Below are 19,241 nucleotides of genomic sequence, written 5' to 3'. Positions count from 1 at the left end.
ATCAGGCAGTTGGAAGCACAGGGAACAACCTGAACTTGTGATTGGCGTCGGAAATGGAGGGCAGTCTTGTGGGGCTGAGCCCTTAACCTGTGGAATCTGATGCTATCTCTGGGTGGATAGTATCAGAATTGAGTTGGATTGTAGGACCCCCAAGCTGGTGTCAGAGGATTGCTTGGTAGTGTGGGGAAAGCCCCCACACATTGGCATTGGAGTCAGATCAGAACTATACAAAAATCTTATGAGAAAGTTTATCCCCATTCTCTGCAGATTGTGCCCTCTGGATTGAATATAGAATATGAGATTGTGCTACATGAACTATTAAAATGGAATTCAGCTTGACAAGGCTGTATTTTCCACAGATTCATGGTTGTCAAATCCTGGAAACAGTGTACAAACACAGCTGTGGAGGTTTGCCTCCTGTTCGCAGTGCACTAGAAAAGTAAGTCATGGCTTCATTGGGGTTGGGAGGCGGAGTGGGTGGTCAAGTGACTTGATTTTGCACAAGTTTTATTTTCAGATCATCTCAGGTTTCCTTCTGGGGAAAGTTATGACCAGGATGGAAAAGGCCCATGAGCAAAGGAGCCCATGTAATCCTTACGGTGGCTCAGAAATTGCAAAAAGGGGGTTTTAATAAAGTGTTGAGTATCGAAGCAAGGCTCTAGCTGCCTAGATGACCTTGAGGCAGTCCTTTTTCATTTTTGGATCTCATTATCCTTGGAGAATTTCCACTACATGTGCTGGATTATGCTTAGCTATGTCTAAACGTGTATTTTGAGTAGCTTTATAATCTTATAATGCCACCCTTAAAAATTTTATCCTAACAAAATTATTCAAAAGAAGAAAATAACCATAGGCACAATCATTATTCACTGCAATGTTGTCTACTATATTAAGAAATTAGAAAATTACCAGCAGCAGAAGAAAGCTGATTAAAGATATATTCACTTGATAGACTATAACGGAATTAAAATTACAAATGCTATAACAACATGTAAAAATATTTTTTATAATACTATCTGAAAAAAGGATACAAAATTTTATGATTACAACTGTATTAAATGTGGAGTATGATCAAAGACTGCCTGTAGAATGTTCCACAATCTGGATTTTTCTGATTATTTCCTCATGATTAGATTCAGATTGAACATTCTTGTAGGCAAGAATACTACATAGGTCATATTATTTCCTGTTACAGCATATCAGAAAGCACAAAAAGTAAGTTTGTCCCATTACTGGTGTTAAGTTTCATCACTTGGTTTAGGTGTTTTCCACCAGATCTCTCTGTTTTAGAGGGACGTTTTCCCCTTTGTCATTAATATGTTATCTGAGATGTGATCCCTTGAGACTGTGTGAATATATCCCACTCTCCAGCAACCTTTCTGCATTTTGTTTCAGTCTCTGGATTTTGTTGGATAATACTTTTTCAGGTATATCAGCTTCTCACATACTGAATCTACTTTCCTTATGTGATTCCACCAAAAATAAAAACTAATTGAATACTGTGTTAGCCAAAAAGAGACTCCTGTAAGTCCATTTAATTTTAAAAGGAATCATCCATTTTGAAACTTACTTTACTCAAAAAGAGGGAAAAAAATGTGCTTCTTCTAAAAGACTATCAGAATATTTACTGAACATTTCAGACTTTAGTACACTGGCTACAAGTTTGGAAATTTAACCACTTAGTTCATCTGCAGACATTTAAGTTAAAATAGCACAATTATTTTTAGCTTAATTGGTCATTTCCCTTCTGCTGACCAAACCCTCAGGCCTCTGTTTATCCTGTAGCAGTTTAAAGCATGGGTTTAGTGTCCCTCTTAGTGGACTCCTAAGGCTCTTGCTTTCCTCTCCACTCAGAATCCTGGCCGTGTGTCACGGGGTCATGTATAAGCAGCTCTCAGCATGGATGCTACATGGACTCCTCTTGGACCAGCACGAAGAGTTCTTTATCAAACAGGGTCCATCTTCTGGTAATGTCAGTGCCCAGCCAGAAGAGGATGAGGAGGATCTGGGCATTGGGGGACTGACAGGAAAACAACTGAGAGAACTCCAGGACTTGGTGAGAGCCCAACCAGAAGCCTAGCCTTCTCCTGCCAGGAGTCGGAAAAGTCTACAGCTAGATGACCTTTTGGTGACTTGCCCCTGCCCCCAGCCCCCAGCTCATCATAGCCTGGGCACCTTGCATAAATTCTTTAGATGTAAACACTTGGCTTTATCTTAGCTTAATACTTAAACTTAATGCCTAACAATGTGAGACTATAAAATAGAAAATATATTTGTGAGATTCCTTTTGTTTCCCCTCTTCCTGGTATACACGTTTAAGAGAATAATAATAAGTCTTGTCTCTTCAGGTAGTCTTGTAGGTACCAAGAGCTTTTACATGCAGTTTAGAGGGGTTTTTTTTTGCGGTACGCGGGCCTCTCACTGTTGTGGCCTCTCCCGTTGCGGAGCACAGGCTCCGGACGCGCAGGCTCAGTGGCCATGGCTCACGGGCCCAGCTGCTCTGCGGCATGTGGGATCTTCCTGGACCGGGGCACAAACGTGTGTCCCCTGCATCGGCAGGTGGACCCTCAACCACTGTGCCACCAGGGAAGCCCCTAGTTTAGAGTTTTGATTAGACTCCCCAAAGTCCTGTATTGTTCTTATCCATTCGTCCATTCATTTATCCTGTTACAACGTTTTATTGAATGCTGTTATATGCCAGGTACTGTTCCACATGCCACAACTGCATAAACAAATAAAATGTGGTAGTCCCTGTCCTTAAAGAGCTTATAGTTTAGTGGAAGATATATTACAGTGTACTAAGTGCTCTGGAAAGAGTAAGTATGGGTATTCTGGGAACATGGTCTTAGAGTAACTAGAGAAGGCTTTTCAGTGGAATGTATGTCTAAATTGCAAAGAGTTTAGGAGGAGGACTTCCCTCACGGTCCAGTGGTTAAAACTCCAAGCTTCCAATGCAAGGGGTGCGGGTTTGATCCCTGGTCGGGGAACTAAGATCCCACATGCCGCACAGTCAAAAAGAAAAAAAAAATTCCAAGCAAAGGGAAGGACTGTGTAAAGTACAGAGGCCATGAAGGACATGGCTCATTTGGGGAACCATTAGTAATTCAATTGAGTCAAGTAAATAAAGGCTGAGATGTAGAGTGTAAGGGACAGTGTGCGGGGCGGGGGGAAGTGGCAGTCAATGAAGCTTTTGAGATGAGCAGAGGTAAGATCATGAAAGCCCTTGTAAACAAAGGGAAGGAATTTAGACTTGAGCCTGAAGAGAGCTGGGAACCGTGAAGAATTTTAGGCAAGAGGTTAACCTACCTCTGTATGTTAGATCAGACTTTATGATAGATCACTCTAGAAACAGTGTGGGGAATTGTTTTTTAAAAAATTAAGATTAGCAGCAAGTAGTTCAGTTAGGAGAATGTTGGGGACATTAGCTGAATAATAAGGGTGGCCTACACCAAGGGTGGGAACAGTAAATATGGTGAAGAATAAAGAGGCTTGAGAGATATTAAGGAGCTGGAACAGGTAGGTCGTAGTGATTGATTGGCTATGGGTGCAGAGGGAAGAATCAAGGATGATGCCCAAGTCTCTGCCTTTAGTAGTGGGCGAGTGGTGATGATAAGGAACATGGATTGCTGGTGTCAGGGGAAAGAAGATGGGTCTAACTTTGGACACATTGAGTTTGAGGTACTTGTAGGAAATGACCAGTGGGCTGAGCCTAGAGCTCATGAGAGTAATCTAGTTTAAAGTTTTAGGAGTCGTTGGCATACAGAAGTTTTTAATTTGGGGTCCACGAGTGGCGTCAGAGGGTCTGTGAAGTGTACGGTTATATATTTTTCTGGAAGGTCCGTAGCTTTTATAATTGCAGAGTCCTGTGATGCAGAAAGATTAAAAATATCTCTTAGGATGATCAGTTCAGCCTTAGAAGAAGATGTGATTGTCTAGGAAGAGTGTTGAGAGCCAGAGGAGAAGAGGGTCTAGGATAGTGCCCCGAGGCACACCAGCACCCAAGCCCAAAACTAAAAGGGTGAATAGCAGAGATCAAAGTCAGGAGTATGGAGCATAAAGTTCCAGTTGGAGCTGGATAAGGGCCAACTCAAAAGCAATTCAGGGGGGCTTCCCCGGTGGCGCAGTGGTTGGAAGTCCGCCTGCCGATGCAGGGGACACGGGTTTGTGCCCCGGTCCGGGAGGATCCCACATGCCGCGGAGGGGCTGCGCCCGTGAGCCATGGCTGCTGAGCCTGTGCGTCCGGAGCCTGTGCTCCGCAATGGGAGAGGCCCGCGTACCAGAAAAAAAAAAAAAAAAAAAAAAGCAAGTCAGGGAACAGAAGGGGCCTGAGTGATTGGGTGGTGAGTGGGCTAGATCAGTGGTTCTCAAACTGTAGAGTGCCTCAGAATCACCTGGAGAGCTAGTTAAAACACGGACTGCTGGCCCTATCCCCCAGGTTTTCTGTAAATCTGGGGAGGGGCTTGAAAATTTGCATTTCTAACAAGCTCCCAAGTGAGGCCAATGGTGCTGGTCCAGGAGCCAGGCTTTGAGAACCACTTGGCTAAATGAGTCAGGCTTGTGTAAAGAGCTGGGCAGAGCAGGCATATGCACATGATAATAAATCATAGACATGTAGATCTGGAAAAAAACAAAGATCAATTATTCCATGGTACAAGTAAGGAGACTGGGTTCCAGACCTACTGCACAAGTTTTTTTTTTTTTTTTTTTTTTTTTTTGCGGTACGCGGGCCTCTCACTGTTGTGGCCTCTCCCGTTGCGGAGCACAGGCTCCGGACGCGCAGGCCCAGCGGCCATGGCTCACGGGCCCAGCCGCTCCGCGGCATATGGGATCCTCCCAGACCGGGGCACGAACCCGTATCCCCTGCATCGGCAGGCGGACTCTCAACCACTGCGCCACCAGGGAGGCCCCTGCACAAGTTTTTACACAGCCAAGGCAGAGGGCTAAAATCCTAATGTTAATAAAACCACTGCTATTTCCACCATGCTATCTTGCTGCCTAAAAATGGAATACATTTCTCTAGCACCAGTAATGTAACAATTATGCAACTTCAGATTTAAGGTCCCTGCTTCTAGAAAATGTAAATCACGAGTTGGGAGACCTGCCGGATGTTTCCTCGCTTTCCCTTTCTCACTTCCTACATCATCTCTGATACGGATTATTTCTTTGACCAGCGCCTGATAGAAGAAGAGAACATGCTGGCACCATCTCTAAAGCAGTTTTCTCTGCGAGTGGAGATTCTGCCGTCCTACATTCCAGTGAGGGTTGCTGAAAAAATCCTGTTTGTTGGAGAATCTGTCCAGATGTTCGAGAATCAAAATGTAAACCTGACTAGGAAAGGTAGGAATCTCCTTGCCCAACCGTACCCCATCCTCAAAGGCTTATTTGATGCTGTGTGGCCCCAGAGTCTGCCTGGGCAGAGTGGGTGGTTACTGACCTTTATGTTTTGAGATTTCAGCACAGCTGTGAGTGACATGCTTACCTGAGAAGCAGGTGAAATAACTGTGGCACTGGGATGAGAAACCCTTGCCTGTGCAGGTTCCCTGTCTTCCTTTGACAGTGCCTTCCTGTTTTGCAGGATCCATTTTGAAAAACCAGGAGGACACTTTTGCTGCAGAGCTGCATCGTCTCAAGCAGCAACCCCTCTTCAGCCTGGTGGACTTTGAGCAGGTGGTGGATCGTATACGTAGTACTGTGGCTGAGGTTTGTCTTTCTTAGTATATTTTCTTCGGAAGAAAATAGGTTAATTCCCCCAAAATTGAGTACTTGACTTTTGTTTCTTCTTAATGTGATTAGAACTTAGCTTGGAGGGAATTGAGAGAGTTGAAGGGCAGGAAGTAGAAAATAAAAGCATTCTCTCTGTTTTTAATAATAGAACTGCCTTAGCCTTTTCCCACCTGACAGGAGTTTGATTGTTAGCTAGTTAGTTAATTAATTAGTTGAATAAAGGGAGGTCTTGGTTTCATTTCAGACTGTCAGCATTTTGAGTCTGTCTGTATAGTTGGCAATGACTTCAGGGAATCAACTGATTCTGACTAAATTTAGTGCCTTACTTATATTTTAGAATGGCTTTATTATGTATTCTTTAATTTATGGACATGATAATTTTAGGAAGGCAGAACAAGTAATATTTTTCCATTCTTATAAATGAAAAAAATTCTCAGAAAGCTAACTTCTCTGATGTCACATAGTGAGTAACAAAGGTGAGCTCAGAAACAAGTCTTTGACTCCTAGTTCAGTGTTTTTAAGTGAATTGTGCTTCATCTACCAACTTACATTGTGACCAGTAATTTTTCAAATGGGCATATGTTCTGTGGCTTATAATAGGATTTGATGCACAGGTGTGTGATAATGTGAAATGAGATCTTTTGTTAGTTGTGTTAACTGTGTTAGTGGTTTTCAACTCTGGCTATGCATAGAATGATGTGGAGAAATCTGAAAACATGCACTTGCACCAAATCCTTACCTCCAGAGTTTCTGACTCATAGGTCAGGAGGGAGTCAGTACTGGTAGGTACTTGTATTTACACCAGCCAATCAACAAACCTCTGCAGGTGATTTTGAAGCACAGGGGCACTAGGGTCAGTGTCTAAAATTGCTAAGATTAGTGTCAGATATACTCATGTTGGAAGCACAGTAATCTATCATGAATATGATTTCCTTTTCTGGTCACTATCTCAAAAATTCCAGGGCACTGGAGACAGAGCTGTGATGTAGACATAGAATATCAGATCTTGAGGTGACCTTGAAGTATCACTTGATTTGATTCCTTATGGGAAAGTAAATATCTAAACTACCGAGAATACATATTTCTGTCCATTCAGACTTTCAAGACACTGCCTCTCCATCTGTAGCCAAGGCAGCTGTTGTCCAGGGGGCTGGTGCCTTCACTCGCTTTCATCTTATTGACTTGATTTCTCTTCTGTTATCATTTTTGTGGTAACTCTTTGGGAAATATAGTTAATGGAGGAAAGTAAAATTTTATTAAATGAATAACATAGAATTTCAAAATTGTTTCCTTGTGAAATTTTGAAACGCATATGTTGCTCAAAATTATATTTCCAGGGCTTCCCTAGTGGCGCAGTGGTTGAGAGTCCGCCTGCCGATGCAGGGGACACGGGTTCGTGCCCCGGTCTGGGAGGACCCCACATCCTGTGGAGTGGCTGGGCCCGTGAGCCACGTCCACTGAGCCTGCGCGTCCGGAGCCTGTGCTCCGCATTGGGAGAGGCCACAACAGTGAGAGGCCTGTGTACTGCAAAATAAATAAATAAATAAATATTTTAAAAAAAAATTATATTTCCAGTTTGTAAAAATGATAGACAAAGAATTGAAGCTCAGACTCTTGGAAGCTAATACTTTGACAGCCATAATTGTAACAATAATAACAGCTTAAAGTAATAAAAGAGAGTGTACCAGGGAGGAAAAGGGGACAGTGTCTTGCAAATGCATATCATACTCACCCCCTTTTGGATCTCTTTCTCTCCTTTTTCATTTTTTAAAAAGGTATACATACCATATGAATCTTTATATAAGGTTTAAAAACAAGCAGCGCTAATCTGGTGTTAGATGTCAGGATAGCATTTGCCTTTGGTAGGTGGAAAGGACATGGGTGGGCCTTTCAGGATGCTGGTTATACAGGTGTGTTCATTTTGTGAGAATTCTTCAAGCTGTAAACTTACAGTTGGTGCACTTTTCTGTATGTATTTTAGTACTTCAACAAAAAGATTTTAAAAATTAATTGCTACATAAATAATAGGTTTTTTTTGTTAATTTTATCTTTAGTTGGTTACTACTTATATAGAAAAATTGTGGTATTAATTTTTGTAGGTTAATCTTATACCTGGCAACTTATTGAAGTCTTTTTTTTTTTTTAGTTTTAATGGTTTGTCTGTTAATTCTATTGATTTTCCTCACTAATGATCATATCATTTGCAATTATTGAAAGTTTTACAATTTTCCTTCCAATTTTTCAACTTTTGCTTCTTTATTTTCTTACAGCCTTAACTAGGATCTCTAGTACGGCATTCAACAGCTGGGTTGATAGTTGATATAAGCTATGTTAAACAATAGAGGTGATAATGGGCATCCTTGATTTGTTGGCTCTTAAAGATGATGGATCTAAAGTTTCTCTATTACTTTAGTGTTTGCTGTAGGCTTTGGCACATGAGTTTATCAAGTTTAAAAAAATTACCTTCTCTTCCTAGTTTGCTGTGAGTTTTTATAATAAATAGATGTTGAATTTTATCACTACTTATTCTGTATCAGTTAAGGTGCAGTTTTTTTTGTTTTGTTTTGTTTTTTTGTGGTACGCAGGCCTCTCACTGTTGTGGCCTCTCCCGTTGAGGAGCATAGGCTCCAGACATGCAGGCTCAGCGGCCATGGCTCATGGGCCCAGCCGCTCCACGGCATGTGGGATCTTCCCGGACCGGGGCACAAACCCGTGTCCCCTGCATCGGCAGGCGGACTCTCAACCACTGCGCCACCAGGGAAGCCCTAAGGTGCAGTTTTTTGCTCTGAGTTCTTTTTCTCCTCAGTCTATTCATAAGATAAATTCCTGTTTAGATTTTCAGATGTTGAATCTTCCTGAGATAAACCATACTTGAGCGTGATGTTTTATTTTTTAATGTACTGTTGGATTTAGTTAGCCAAAACAGTGTTTGGAATTTTTGCATCTACATTTACAAGTGAAATAGACTATGCTTTTCTCTTCCTGTATTGTTCTTATGTGGTTGTGGAATAAAAATTATATAAGCCTTATAAAATGAGCTTGGTGTCTATCACTGTTTTCCTGTTTTTTAGAACAGTTAATGTAAGACAAGAATTTTTACTGAAAGTTTGATTGAACTAACCTGAAAAATTATGTAAATTAGGTTTTTTTAGGAGAGAAAATCTTCACTGATTCAATATATTTAAAACCTATTAATCTATTTAAGACATTTATTTCTTCTTGTAGCACTTTTGGTATTTTCTACTTTTCAAGGAACTTACCCATTTCATCTAGATTTATTTGGGACTTCCCTGGTGGTCCAGTGGTTAAGACACCATGCTTCCACTGCAGGGGCACGGGTTCAATTCCTGGTCAGAGAACTAAGATCCCACATGCTGTGCACCGTGGCCAAAAAATTAAAAAAAAAAAAAAAAAAAAGACAGCCACTGTAACAGGTGTGAGGTGATATCTCATTGTGGTTTTGATTTGCATTTCCCTGATAGTTGGAGATGTTGACCATCTTTTCATATTCCTGTTGGCCATTTGGATATCTTCTTTGGAATAAAGTCTATTTAGTACCTCTGCCCATTTTTCAACAGGATTGTTTGGGGGTTTTGGTTGTTGTTATTGAGTTGAATGAGTTCTTTCTGTTTTGGATTTTAACCCCTTATCAAATATATGATTTGCATATATTTTCTCCCATTCTGTAGGTTGCCTTTTCATTTTGTTGTTTCTTTTGCCGTGCAGAAGCTTTTAAGTTTGATATAGTCCCACTTTGTGTTTTCTTTTTCTTTTGTTGTTTGTGTTTTTGGTGTCACATCCAAAAAAAATCATTGCAAAGACCACTGTTTTCTATTTTTTATTTTATTTTATTATTATTATTATTATTTACATCTTTATTGGAGTATAATTGCTTTACAATGGTGTGTTAGTTTCTGCTTTATAACAAAGTGAATCAGTTATACATATACATATGTTCCCATATCTCTTCCCTCTTGCGTCTCCCTCCCTCCCACCCTCCCGATCCCACCCCTCTAGGTGGTCACAAAGCACTGAGCTGATCTCCCTGTGCTATGCAGCTGCTTCTCACTCGCTATCTGTTTTACGTTTGGTAGTGTATATATGTCCATGCCACTCTCTCGCTTTGTCACAGCTTACCCTTCCCCCTCCGCATATCCTCAAATCCATTCTCTAGTAGGTCTGTGTCTTTATTCCTGTCTTACCCCTAGGTTCTTCATGACATTTTTTTTTCTTAAATTCCATATATATGTGTTAGCATATGGTATTTGTCTTTCTCTTTCTGACTTACTTCACTCTGTATGACAGACTCTAGGTCCATCCACCTCATTACAAATAGCTCAATTTCATTTCTTTTTATGGCTGAGTAATATTCCATTGTATATATATGCCACATCTTCTTTACCCATTCATCTGATGATGGACACTTAGGTTGTTTCCATCTCCGGGCTATTGTAAATAGAATTGCAATGAACATTTTGGTACATGACTCTTTTTGAATTATGGTTTTCTCAGGGTATATGCCCAGTAGTGGGATTGCTGGGTCATATGGTAGTTCTATTTTTAGTTTTTTAAGGAACCTCCATACTGTTCTCCATAGTGTCTGTACCAATTCACATTCCCACCAGCAGTGCAAGAGTGTTCCCTTTTCTCCACACCCTCTCCAGCATTTATTGTTTCTAGATTTTTTGATGATGGCCATTCTGACTGGTGTGAGATGATATCTCATTGTAGTTTTGATTTGCATTTCTCTAATGATTAATGATGTTGAGCATCCTTTCATGTGTTTGTTGGCAATCTGTATATCTTCTTTGGAGAAATGTCTATTTAGGTCTTCTGTCCATTTTTGGATTGGGCTGTTTGTTTTTTTGTTTTTGAGCTGCATGAGCTGCTTATAAATTTTGGAGATTAATCCTTTGTCAGTTGCTTCATTTGCAAATATTTTCTCCCATTCTGAGGGTTGTCTTTTGGTCTTGTTTATGGTTTCCTTTGCTGTGCAAAAGCTTTGAAGTTTCATTAGGTCCCATTTGTTTATTTTTGTTTTTATTTCCATTTCTCTAGGAGGTGGGTCAAAAAGGATCTTGCTGTGATTTATGTCACAGAGTGTTCTGCCTATGTTTTCCTCTAAGAGTTTGATAGTTTCTGGCCTTACATTTAGGTCTTTAATCCATTTTGAGCTTATTTTTGTGTATGGTATTAAGGAGTGATCTAATCTCATACTTTTACATGTCCCTGTCCAGTTTTCCCAGCACCACTTATTGAAGAGGCTGTCCTTTCTCCACTGTACATTCCTGCCTCCTTTATCAAAGATAAGGTGACCATATGTGTGTGGGTTTATCTCTGGGCTTTCTATCCTGTTCCATTGATCTATCTTTCTGTTTTTGTGCCAGTACCGTACTCTCTTGATTACTGTAGCTTTGTAGTATAGTCTGAAGTCAGGGAGCCTGATTCCTCCAGCTCTGTGTTTTGTTCTCAAGATTGCTTTGGCTATTCGGGGTCTTTTGTGTTTCCATACAAATTGTGAAATTTTTTGTTCTAGTTCTGTGAAAAATGCCAGTGGTAGTTTGATGGGGATTGCATTGAATCTGTAGATTGCTTTGGGTAGTAAAGTCATTTTCACAATGTTGATTCTCCAATCCAAGAACATGGTATATCTCTCCATCTATTTGTATCATCTTTAATTTCTTTCATCAGTGTCTTATAATTTTCTGCATACAGGTCTTTTGTCTCCTTAGGTAGGTTTATGCCTAGATATTTTATTCTTTTTGTTGCAGTGGTAAATGGGAGTGTTTTCTTGATTTCACTTTCAGATTTTTCATCATTAGTGTATAGGAGTGCCAGAGATTTCTGTTCATTACTTTTGTATCCTGCTATTTTACCAAATTCATTGATTACCTCTAGTAGTTTTCTGGTAGCATCTTTAGGATTCTCGATGTATAGTATCATGTCATCTGTGAACAGTGACATCTTTACTTCTTCTTTGCCAATTTGGATTCCTTTTATTTCCTTTTCTTCTCTGATTGCTGTGGCTAAAACTTCCAAAACTATGTTGAATAAGAGTGGTGAGAGTGGGCAACCTTGTCTTGTTCCTGATCTTAGTGGAAATGGTTTCAGTTTTTCACCATTGAGGACGATGTTGGCTGTGGATTTGTCATATATGGCCTTTATTATGTTGAGGAAAGTGCCCTCTATGCCTACTTTCTGCAGGGTTTTTATCATAAATGGGTGTTGAATTTTGTCGAAAGCTTTCTCTGCATCTATTGAGATGATCATATGTTTTTTTTCCTTCAGTTTGTTAATATGGTGTATCACGTTGATTGATTTGCGTATATTGAAGAATCCTTGCATTCCTGGAATAAACTCCACTTGATCATGGTGTATGATCCTTTTAATGTGCTGTTGGATTCTGTTTGCTAGCCAGTATTTTGTTGAGGATTTTTGCATCTATGTTCATCAGTGATATTGGCCTGTAGTTTTCTTTCTTTGTGACATCCTTGTCTGGTTTTGGTATCAGGGTGATGGTGGCCTCGTAGAATGAGTTTGGGAGTGTTCCTCCCTCTGCTATATTTTGGAAGAGTTTGAGAAGGATAGGTGTTAGCTCTTCTCTAAATGTTTGATAGAATTCGCCTGTGAAGCCATCTGGTCCTGGGCTTTTGTTTGTTGGAAGATTTTTAATCACAGTGTCAATTTCAGTGCTTGTGATTGGTCTATTCATATTTTCTATTTCTTCCTGATTCAGTCTTGGCAGGTTGTGCATTTCTAAGAATTTGTCCATTTCTTCCAGGTTGTCCATTTTATTGGCATAGAGTTGCTTGTAGTAATCTCTCATGATCTTTTGTATTTCTGCAGTGTCAGTTGTTACTTCTCCTTTTTCATTTCTAATTCTATTGATTTGAGTCTTCTCCTTTTTTTTCTTGATGAGTCTGGCTAATGGTTTATCAATTTTATTTATCTTCTCAAAGAAGCAGCTTTTAGTTTTATTGATCTTTGCTATCGTTTCCTTCATTTCTTTTTCATTTATTTCTGATCTGATTTTTATGATTTCTTTCCTTCTGCTAACTTCGGGGTTTTTTTGTTCTTCTTTCTCTAATTGCTTTAGGTGCAAGGTTAGGTTGTTTATTCGAGATGTTTCCTGTTTCTTAAAGTAGGATTGTATTGCTATAAACTTCCCTCTTAGAACTCCTTTTGCTGCATCCCATAGGTTTTTTTTTTTTTTTTTTTTTTTGCTGTACGCGGGCCTCTCACTGCTGTGGCCTCTCCCGTTGAGGAGCACAGGCTCTGGACGCGCAGGCTCAGCGGCCATGGCTCACGGGCTCAGCCGCTCCATGGCATGTGGGATCTTCCCGGACCGGGGCACGAACCCACGTCCCCTGCATCGGCAGGTTGGATCTCAACCACTGCGCCACCAGGGAAGCCCCATCCCATAGGTTTTAGGTTGTCATGTCTCCGTTGTCATTTGTTTCTAGGTATTTTTTATTTCTTCTTTGATTTCTTCAGTGATCACTTCGTTATTAAGTAGTGTATTGTTTAGCCTCCATGTGTTTGTATTTTTTACAGATCTTTTCCTGTAATTGATATCTACTCTCATAGCGTTGTGTTTGGAAAAGATACTTGATACAATTTCAATTTTCTTAAATTTACCAAGGCTTGATTTGTGACCCAAGATATGATCTATCCTGGAGAATGTTCCATGAGCACTTGAGAAAAATGTGTATTCTGTTGTTTTTGGATGGAATGTCCTACAAATATCAATTAAGTCCATCTTGTTTAATGTATCATTTAAAGCTTGTATTTCCTTATTTATTTTCATTTTGGATGACCTGTCCATTGGTGAAAGTGGGGTGTTAAAGTCCCCTATTATGAATGTGTTACTGTCGATTCCCCCTTTTATGGCTGTTAGTATTTGCCTTATGTATTGAGGTGCTCCTGTGTTGGGTGCATAAATATTTACAATTGTTATATCTTCTTGGATCGATCCCTTGATCATTATGTAGTGTCTTTCTTTGTCTCTTCTAATAGTCTTTATTTTAAAGTCTATTTTGTCTGATACGAGAATTGCTACTCCAGCTTTCTTTTGGTTTCCATTTGCATGGAATATCTTTTTCCATCCCCTTACTTTCAGTCTGTATGTGTCTCTAGGTCTGAAGTGGGTCTCTTATGGACAGCGTATATATGGGTCTTGTTTTTTGTATCCATTCAGCCAATCTGTGTCTTTTGGTGGGAGCATTTAGTCCATTTACATTTAAGGTAATTATCGATATGTATGTTCCTATTCCCATTTTCTTAATTGTTTTGGGTTTGTTATTGTAGGTCTTTTCCTTCTCTTGTGTTTCTTGCCTAAAGAAGTTCCTTTAGCATTTGTTGTATAGCTGGTTTGGTGGTGCTGAACTCTCTCAGCTTTTGCTTGTCTGTAAAGGTTTTAATTTCTCCATCAAATCTGAATGAGATCCTTGCTGGGTAGAGTAATCTTGGTTGAAGGTTTTTCTCCTTCATCACTTTAAATATGTCCTGCCAGTCCCTCTGGCTTGCAGAGTTTCTACTGAAAGATTAGCTGTTAACCTGATGGGGATTCCCTTGTGTGTTATTTGTTGTTTTTCCCTTGCTGCTTTTAATATGTTTTCTTTGTATTTAGTTTTTGAAAGTTTGGTTAATATGTGTCTTGGCGTATTTCCCCTTGGATTTATCCTGTATGGGACTCTCTGTGCTTCCTGGACTTGATTAACTATTTCCTTTCCCATATTAGGGAAGTTTTCAACTATAATCTCTTCAAATATTTTCTCAGTCCCTTTCTTTTTCTCTTCTTCTTCTGGAACCCTATAATTCGAATGTTGGTGCGTTTAATGTTGTCCCAGAGGTCTCTGAGACTGTCCTCTATTCTTTTCATTCTTTTTTCTTTATTCTGCTCTGCAGTAGTTATTTCCACTATTTTATCTTCCTGGTCACTTATCCATTCTTCTGCCTCAGTTATTCTGCTATTGATCCCATCTAGAGTATTTTTAATTTCATTTATTGTGTTGTTCATCATTGCTTGTTTCATCTTTAGTTCTTCTAGGTCCTTGTTCAATGTTTCTTGCATTTTCTTTATTCTATTTCCAAGATTTTGGATCATCTTTACTATCATTATTCTGAGTTCTTTTTCAGGTAGACTGCCTATTTCTTCTTCATTTGTTAGGTCTGGTGGGTTTTTATCTTGCTCCTTCATCTGCTGTGTGTTTTTCTGTCTTCTCATTTTGCTTATCTTACTGTGTTTGGGGTCTCCTTTTTGCAGGCTGCAGGTTCGTAGTTCCCGTTGTTTTTGGTGTCTGTCTCCAGTTACTAAAGTTGGTTCAGTGGGTTGTGTAGGCTTCCTGGTGGAGGGGACTAGTGCCTGTGTTCTGGTGGATGAGCCTGGATCTTGTCTTTCTGGTGGGCAGGTCCACGTCTGGTGGTGTGTTTTGGGGTGTCTGTGGACTTATTATGATTTTATGCCGCCTCTCTGATAATGGGTGGGGTTGTGTTCCTGTCTTGTTAGTTGTTTGGCATAGGGTGTCCAGCACTGTAGCTTGCTGGTCGTTGAGTGAAGCTGGGTGCTGGTGTTGAGATGGAGATCTCTGGGAGATTTTCGCCATTTGATATTATGTGGAGCTGGGAGGTCTCTTGTGGACCAATGTCCTGAAGTTGGGTCTCCCACGTCAGAGGCACAGCACTGACTTCTGGCTGCAGCACCAAGAGCCTTTCATCCACACGACTCAGAATAAAAGGGAGAAAAAGTAGAAAGAAAGAAAGAGAGAGAGAGAGAGAAAGGAGGGAGGGAAGGAAAGAAAGAAAGAAAGAAAAGATAAAATAAAGATAAAATAAAATAAAGTTATTAAGATAAAAAATAATTATTAAGAAAAAAATTTTTAAAGGAAAAAAGAAATGGACGGATAGAACCCTAGGACAAATGGTGGAATCAAAGCTATACAGACAGAATCTCACACAGAAGCATACACATACACACTCACAAAAAGAGGAAAAGGGGAAAAATAATAAATCTTGCTCTCAAAGTCTACCTCCTCAATTTGGGATGATTTGTTGTCTATTCATGTATTCAACAGATGCAGGGTACATCAAGTTGATTGTGGAGCTTTAATCCGCTGTTTCTGAGGCTGCTGGGAGAGATTTCCCTTTCTCTTCTTTATTCTCACAGCTCAGCTTTGGATTTGGCCCCGCCTCTGCATGTAGGTTGCCGGAGGGCATCTGTTCTTTGCTCAGACAGGACGGGGTTAAAGGAGCAGCTGCTTCGGGGACTCTGGCTCACTCAGGCCGGGGAGGGGGGGGATGGAGGGGCACGGAGTGTGGGGCGAGCTTGCGGTGGCAGAGGCCGGTGGCATGTTGCACCAGCCTGAGGCACATGGTGCGTTCTCCTGGGGAAGTTGTCCCTGGATCCCGGGACCCTGGCAGTGGCGGGCTGCACGGGCTCCCCGGAAGGGGGGTGTGGATAGTGATCTATGCTCGCACACAGGCTTCTTGGTGGTGGCAGCAGCAGTCTTAGCCTCTCATGCCCATCTCTGGGGTCCGCACTTTTAGCTGCGGCTCGCACCCGTCTCTGGAGCTCCTTTAAGCTGCGCTCTTAATCCCCTCTCCTCGCGCACCAGGAAACAAAGAGGGAAGAAAAAGTCTCTTGCCTCTTCGGCAGGTCCAGACTTTTCCCCAGACTCCCTCCCAGCTAGCCGTGGCGCACTAGACCCCCTTTCAGGCTGTGTTCACGCCGCCAACCCCAGTCCTCTCCTTGCGCTCCAACCGAAGCCTGAGCCTCAGCTCCCAGCCCCGCCCACCCTGGCAGGTGAGCAGACAAGCCTCTCTGGCTGGTGAGTGCTGGTCGGCACCGATCCTCTGTGCGGGAACCTCTCCGCTTTGCTCTCCGCACCCCTGTGGCTGCGCTCTCCTCTGCGGCGCCAAACCTTTCCCCCTCCGCCACCCGCAGTCTCCGCCCTCGAAGGGGCTTCCTAGTGTGTGGACCCCTTGTCCTATTTTTTTAAATATTTATATATTTATTTATTTGGCTGCACCAGGTCTTAGTTGCAGCATGCGGGCTCTTAGTTGCAGCATGCCAGATCTAGTTCCCCGACCAGGGATTGAACCCAGGCCCCCTGCATTGGGAGTGTGGAGTCTTACCCACTGGACCACCAGGGAAGTCCCGCCAAGACCAATGTTGAAGAACTTCTTCCTTACATTTTCTTCTAGGAGTTTTTCTGCTATCAGGTCTTATGTTTAAGTCTTTGATCTATTTCAGGTTAATTTTTGTGCATGGTGTGACATAGGGGTCCAATTTCATTTTTCTGTATGTGCTTATACAGTTTTCCCAGCACCATTTGTTGAAAAGAGACTATCCTTTGCCCTTGGGTGTTCTTGGCTCCCTTGTCAGATATTAATTGACTATATAAGTGGGGCTTTGATTCTAAGTTTTCTGTTCCATTGCTCTATGTCTTTTCCTGCCAGTTCCATACTGTTTTATTTTTTTATATTGGAGTATATTTGATTTACAATGTGTCAGTTTCAGATATACAGCAGAGTGATTTAGTTATACATACATCTGTTCTTTTTCAGATTCTTCTCCCATATAGGCCATTACAGAGTACTGAGTAAAGTTCCCTGTGCTATACAGTAGGTCCTTGTTGATTATCTATTTTATATATAGTATTGTGTATATGTTAATCTCAACCTCCTAATTTATCCCTACCCCCCACCTTTCCCCTTCGGTAACCATAAGTTTGTTTTCTAAGTCTGTGAGTCTATTTCTGTTTTATAAGTAAGTTCTTTTGTATCATTTTTTTAGATGCCACATATAATTGATATCATATATTTGTTTTTCTCTGTCTGACTTACTTCACTTAGTATGACAATCTCTAGGTCCATCCATGTTGCTGCAAATGGCATTATTTCATTCTCTTTTTTTTTTTTTTTGCGGTACGCGGGCCTCTCACTGTTGCGGCCTCTCCCGCAGCGGAGCACAGGCTCTGGACGCGCAGGCCCAGCGGCCATGGCTCACGGGCCCAGCCGCTCCGCGGCATGTGGGATCTTCCCAGACCGGGGCAAGAGCCCGTGTTGCCTGCATCAGCAGGCGGACTCTCAACCACTGCACCACCAGGGAAGCCCTCATTCTCTTTTTATGGGTGAGTAATATTGCATTGTATATATGGACCACATCTTCTTTAGTCATTCATCTGTAGATGGACATTTATGTTGCTTCCACATCTTGGCTACTGTAAATAACATTGCTATGAACATTGGGGTGCATGTATCTTTTCAAAGTATGGTTTTCTTTCGATGTATGCCCAGGAGTGGGATTGCTGGATCATATGGAAGCTCTATTTTCAGTTTTTTAAGGAACCTCCGTACTGTTCTCCATAGTGGCTGTACCAATTTACATCCCCACCAACAGTGTAGGAGGGTTCCCTTTTCTCCACATCCTCTCTAGCATTTATTGTTTGTAGATTTTTTGATGATGGCCATTCTGACTGGTGTGAGGTGATACCTCACTGTAGTTTTGATTTACATTCCTCTAGTAATTAGCAGTGTTGAGCATCTTTTCATGTGCCTTTTGGCCATCTGTATGTCTTCTTTGGAGAAATGTCTATTTAAATCTTCTGCCCAGTTTTTGATTGGGTTGTTTGTTTCTCTGATATTGAGCTACATGAGCTGCTTGTATATTTTGGAGATTAATCCCTTGTTAGTAGCTTCATTTCCGAATATTTTCTCCTATTCTGTGGGTTGTCTTTTCATTTTGTTTATGGTTTCCTTTGCTATGCAAAAGCTTTTAAGTTTAACTAGCTACCTTTTTTTTTAAATTACTCTAGGAGGGGGGGTCCAAAAAGATATTGCTGTGATTTATGTCGAAGAGTGTTGTGCCTATGTTTTCCTCTAAGAGTTTTATAGTATCTGGTCTTACATTTAGGTCTTTAATGCATTTTGAGTTTATTTTTGTGTATGGTGTTAGAGAATGTTCTAATTTCATTCTTTTTTTTTTTGGCTGGATTGGGTCTTTGTTGCTGCGCGCAAGCTTTCTCTAGTTGCGGTGAGTGGGGGTTACTCTCCGTTGCGGTGCGCAGGCTTCTTATTGTGGTGGCTTCTCATTGTGGAGCAGGGGCTCTAGGCACGCAGGCTTCAGTAGTTGTGGCACATGGACTCAGTAGTTTTGGCTCACGGGCTGTAGAGCACAAGCTCAGTAGTTGTGGCACACGGGCTTAGTTGCTCCATGGCATGTGGGATCTTCCCGGACCAGGGCTCGAACCTGTGTCCCCTCATTGGCAGGCGGATTCTTAACCACTGCGCCACCAGGGAAGTCCCGGTTTGCTAGTATTTTGTTGAGGATTTTTGCATCTATATTCATCAGTGATATTGGCCTGTAGCTTTCTTTTTTTGTGGTATCTTTGGTTTTGGTGTCTTTGTCTCTTTTGGTATCAGGGTGATGGTGGCCTCATAGAATGAGCTTGGGAGTGATCCTCTGCAAGTTTTTGAATTAGTTTGAGAAGGATAGGTGTTAGCTCTTCTCTAAATGT

The 19,241-nt window shown here is 41.2% G+C and overlaps 1 protein-coding gene across 1 annotated transcript in view; it reads left to right on the top strand.

The window, feature by feature from the left end:
* The window catches only part of TUBGCP4 (tubulin gamma complex component 4), a gene marked incomplete at its 3' end in the record, with an annotated part of 58,343 nt that overhangs the window by 20,537 nt on the left and 18,565 nt on the right, over positions 1-19,241 (top strand). The window contains exons 6-9 of the mRNA XM_079699126.1: positions 360-439; positions 1,855-2,056; positions 5,172-5,337; positions 5,576-5,700. Coding sequence (XP_079555252.1) covers positions 360-439; positions 1,855-2,056; positions 5,172-5,337; positions 5,576-5,700 — 573 coding nt within the window. The remainder of the gene's footprint in view (positions 1-359; positions 440-1,854; positions 2,057-5,171; positions 5,338-5,575; positions 5,701-19,241) is intronic.

The sequence above is a fragment of the Hyperoodon ampullatus genome (genome assembly GCF_949752795.1).
Source record: "Hyperoodon ampullatus genome assembly, chromosome: 3".
NCBI lineage: Eukaryota > Metazoa > Chordata > Mammalia > Artiodactyla > Ziphiidae > Hyperoodon > Hyperoodon ampullatus.
Note: the sequence above shows the minus strand (reverse complement) of the source record. Positions and strands in the feature narration are given on the sequence as shown.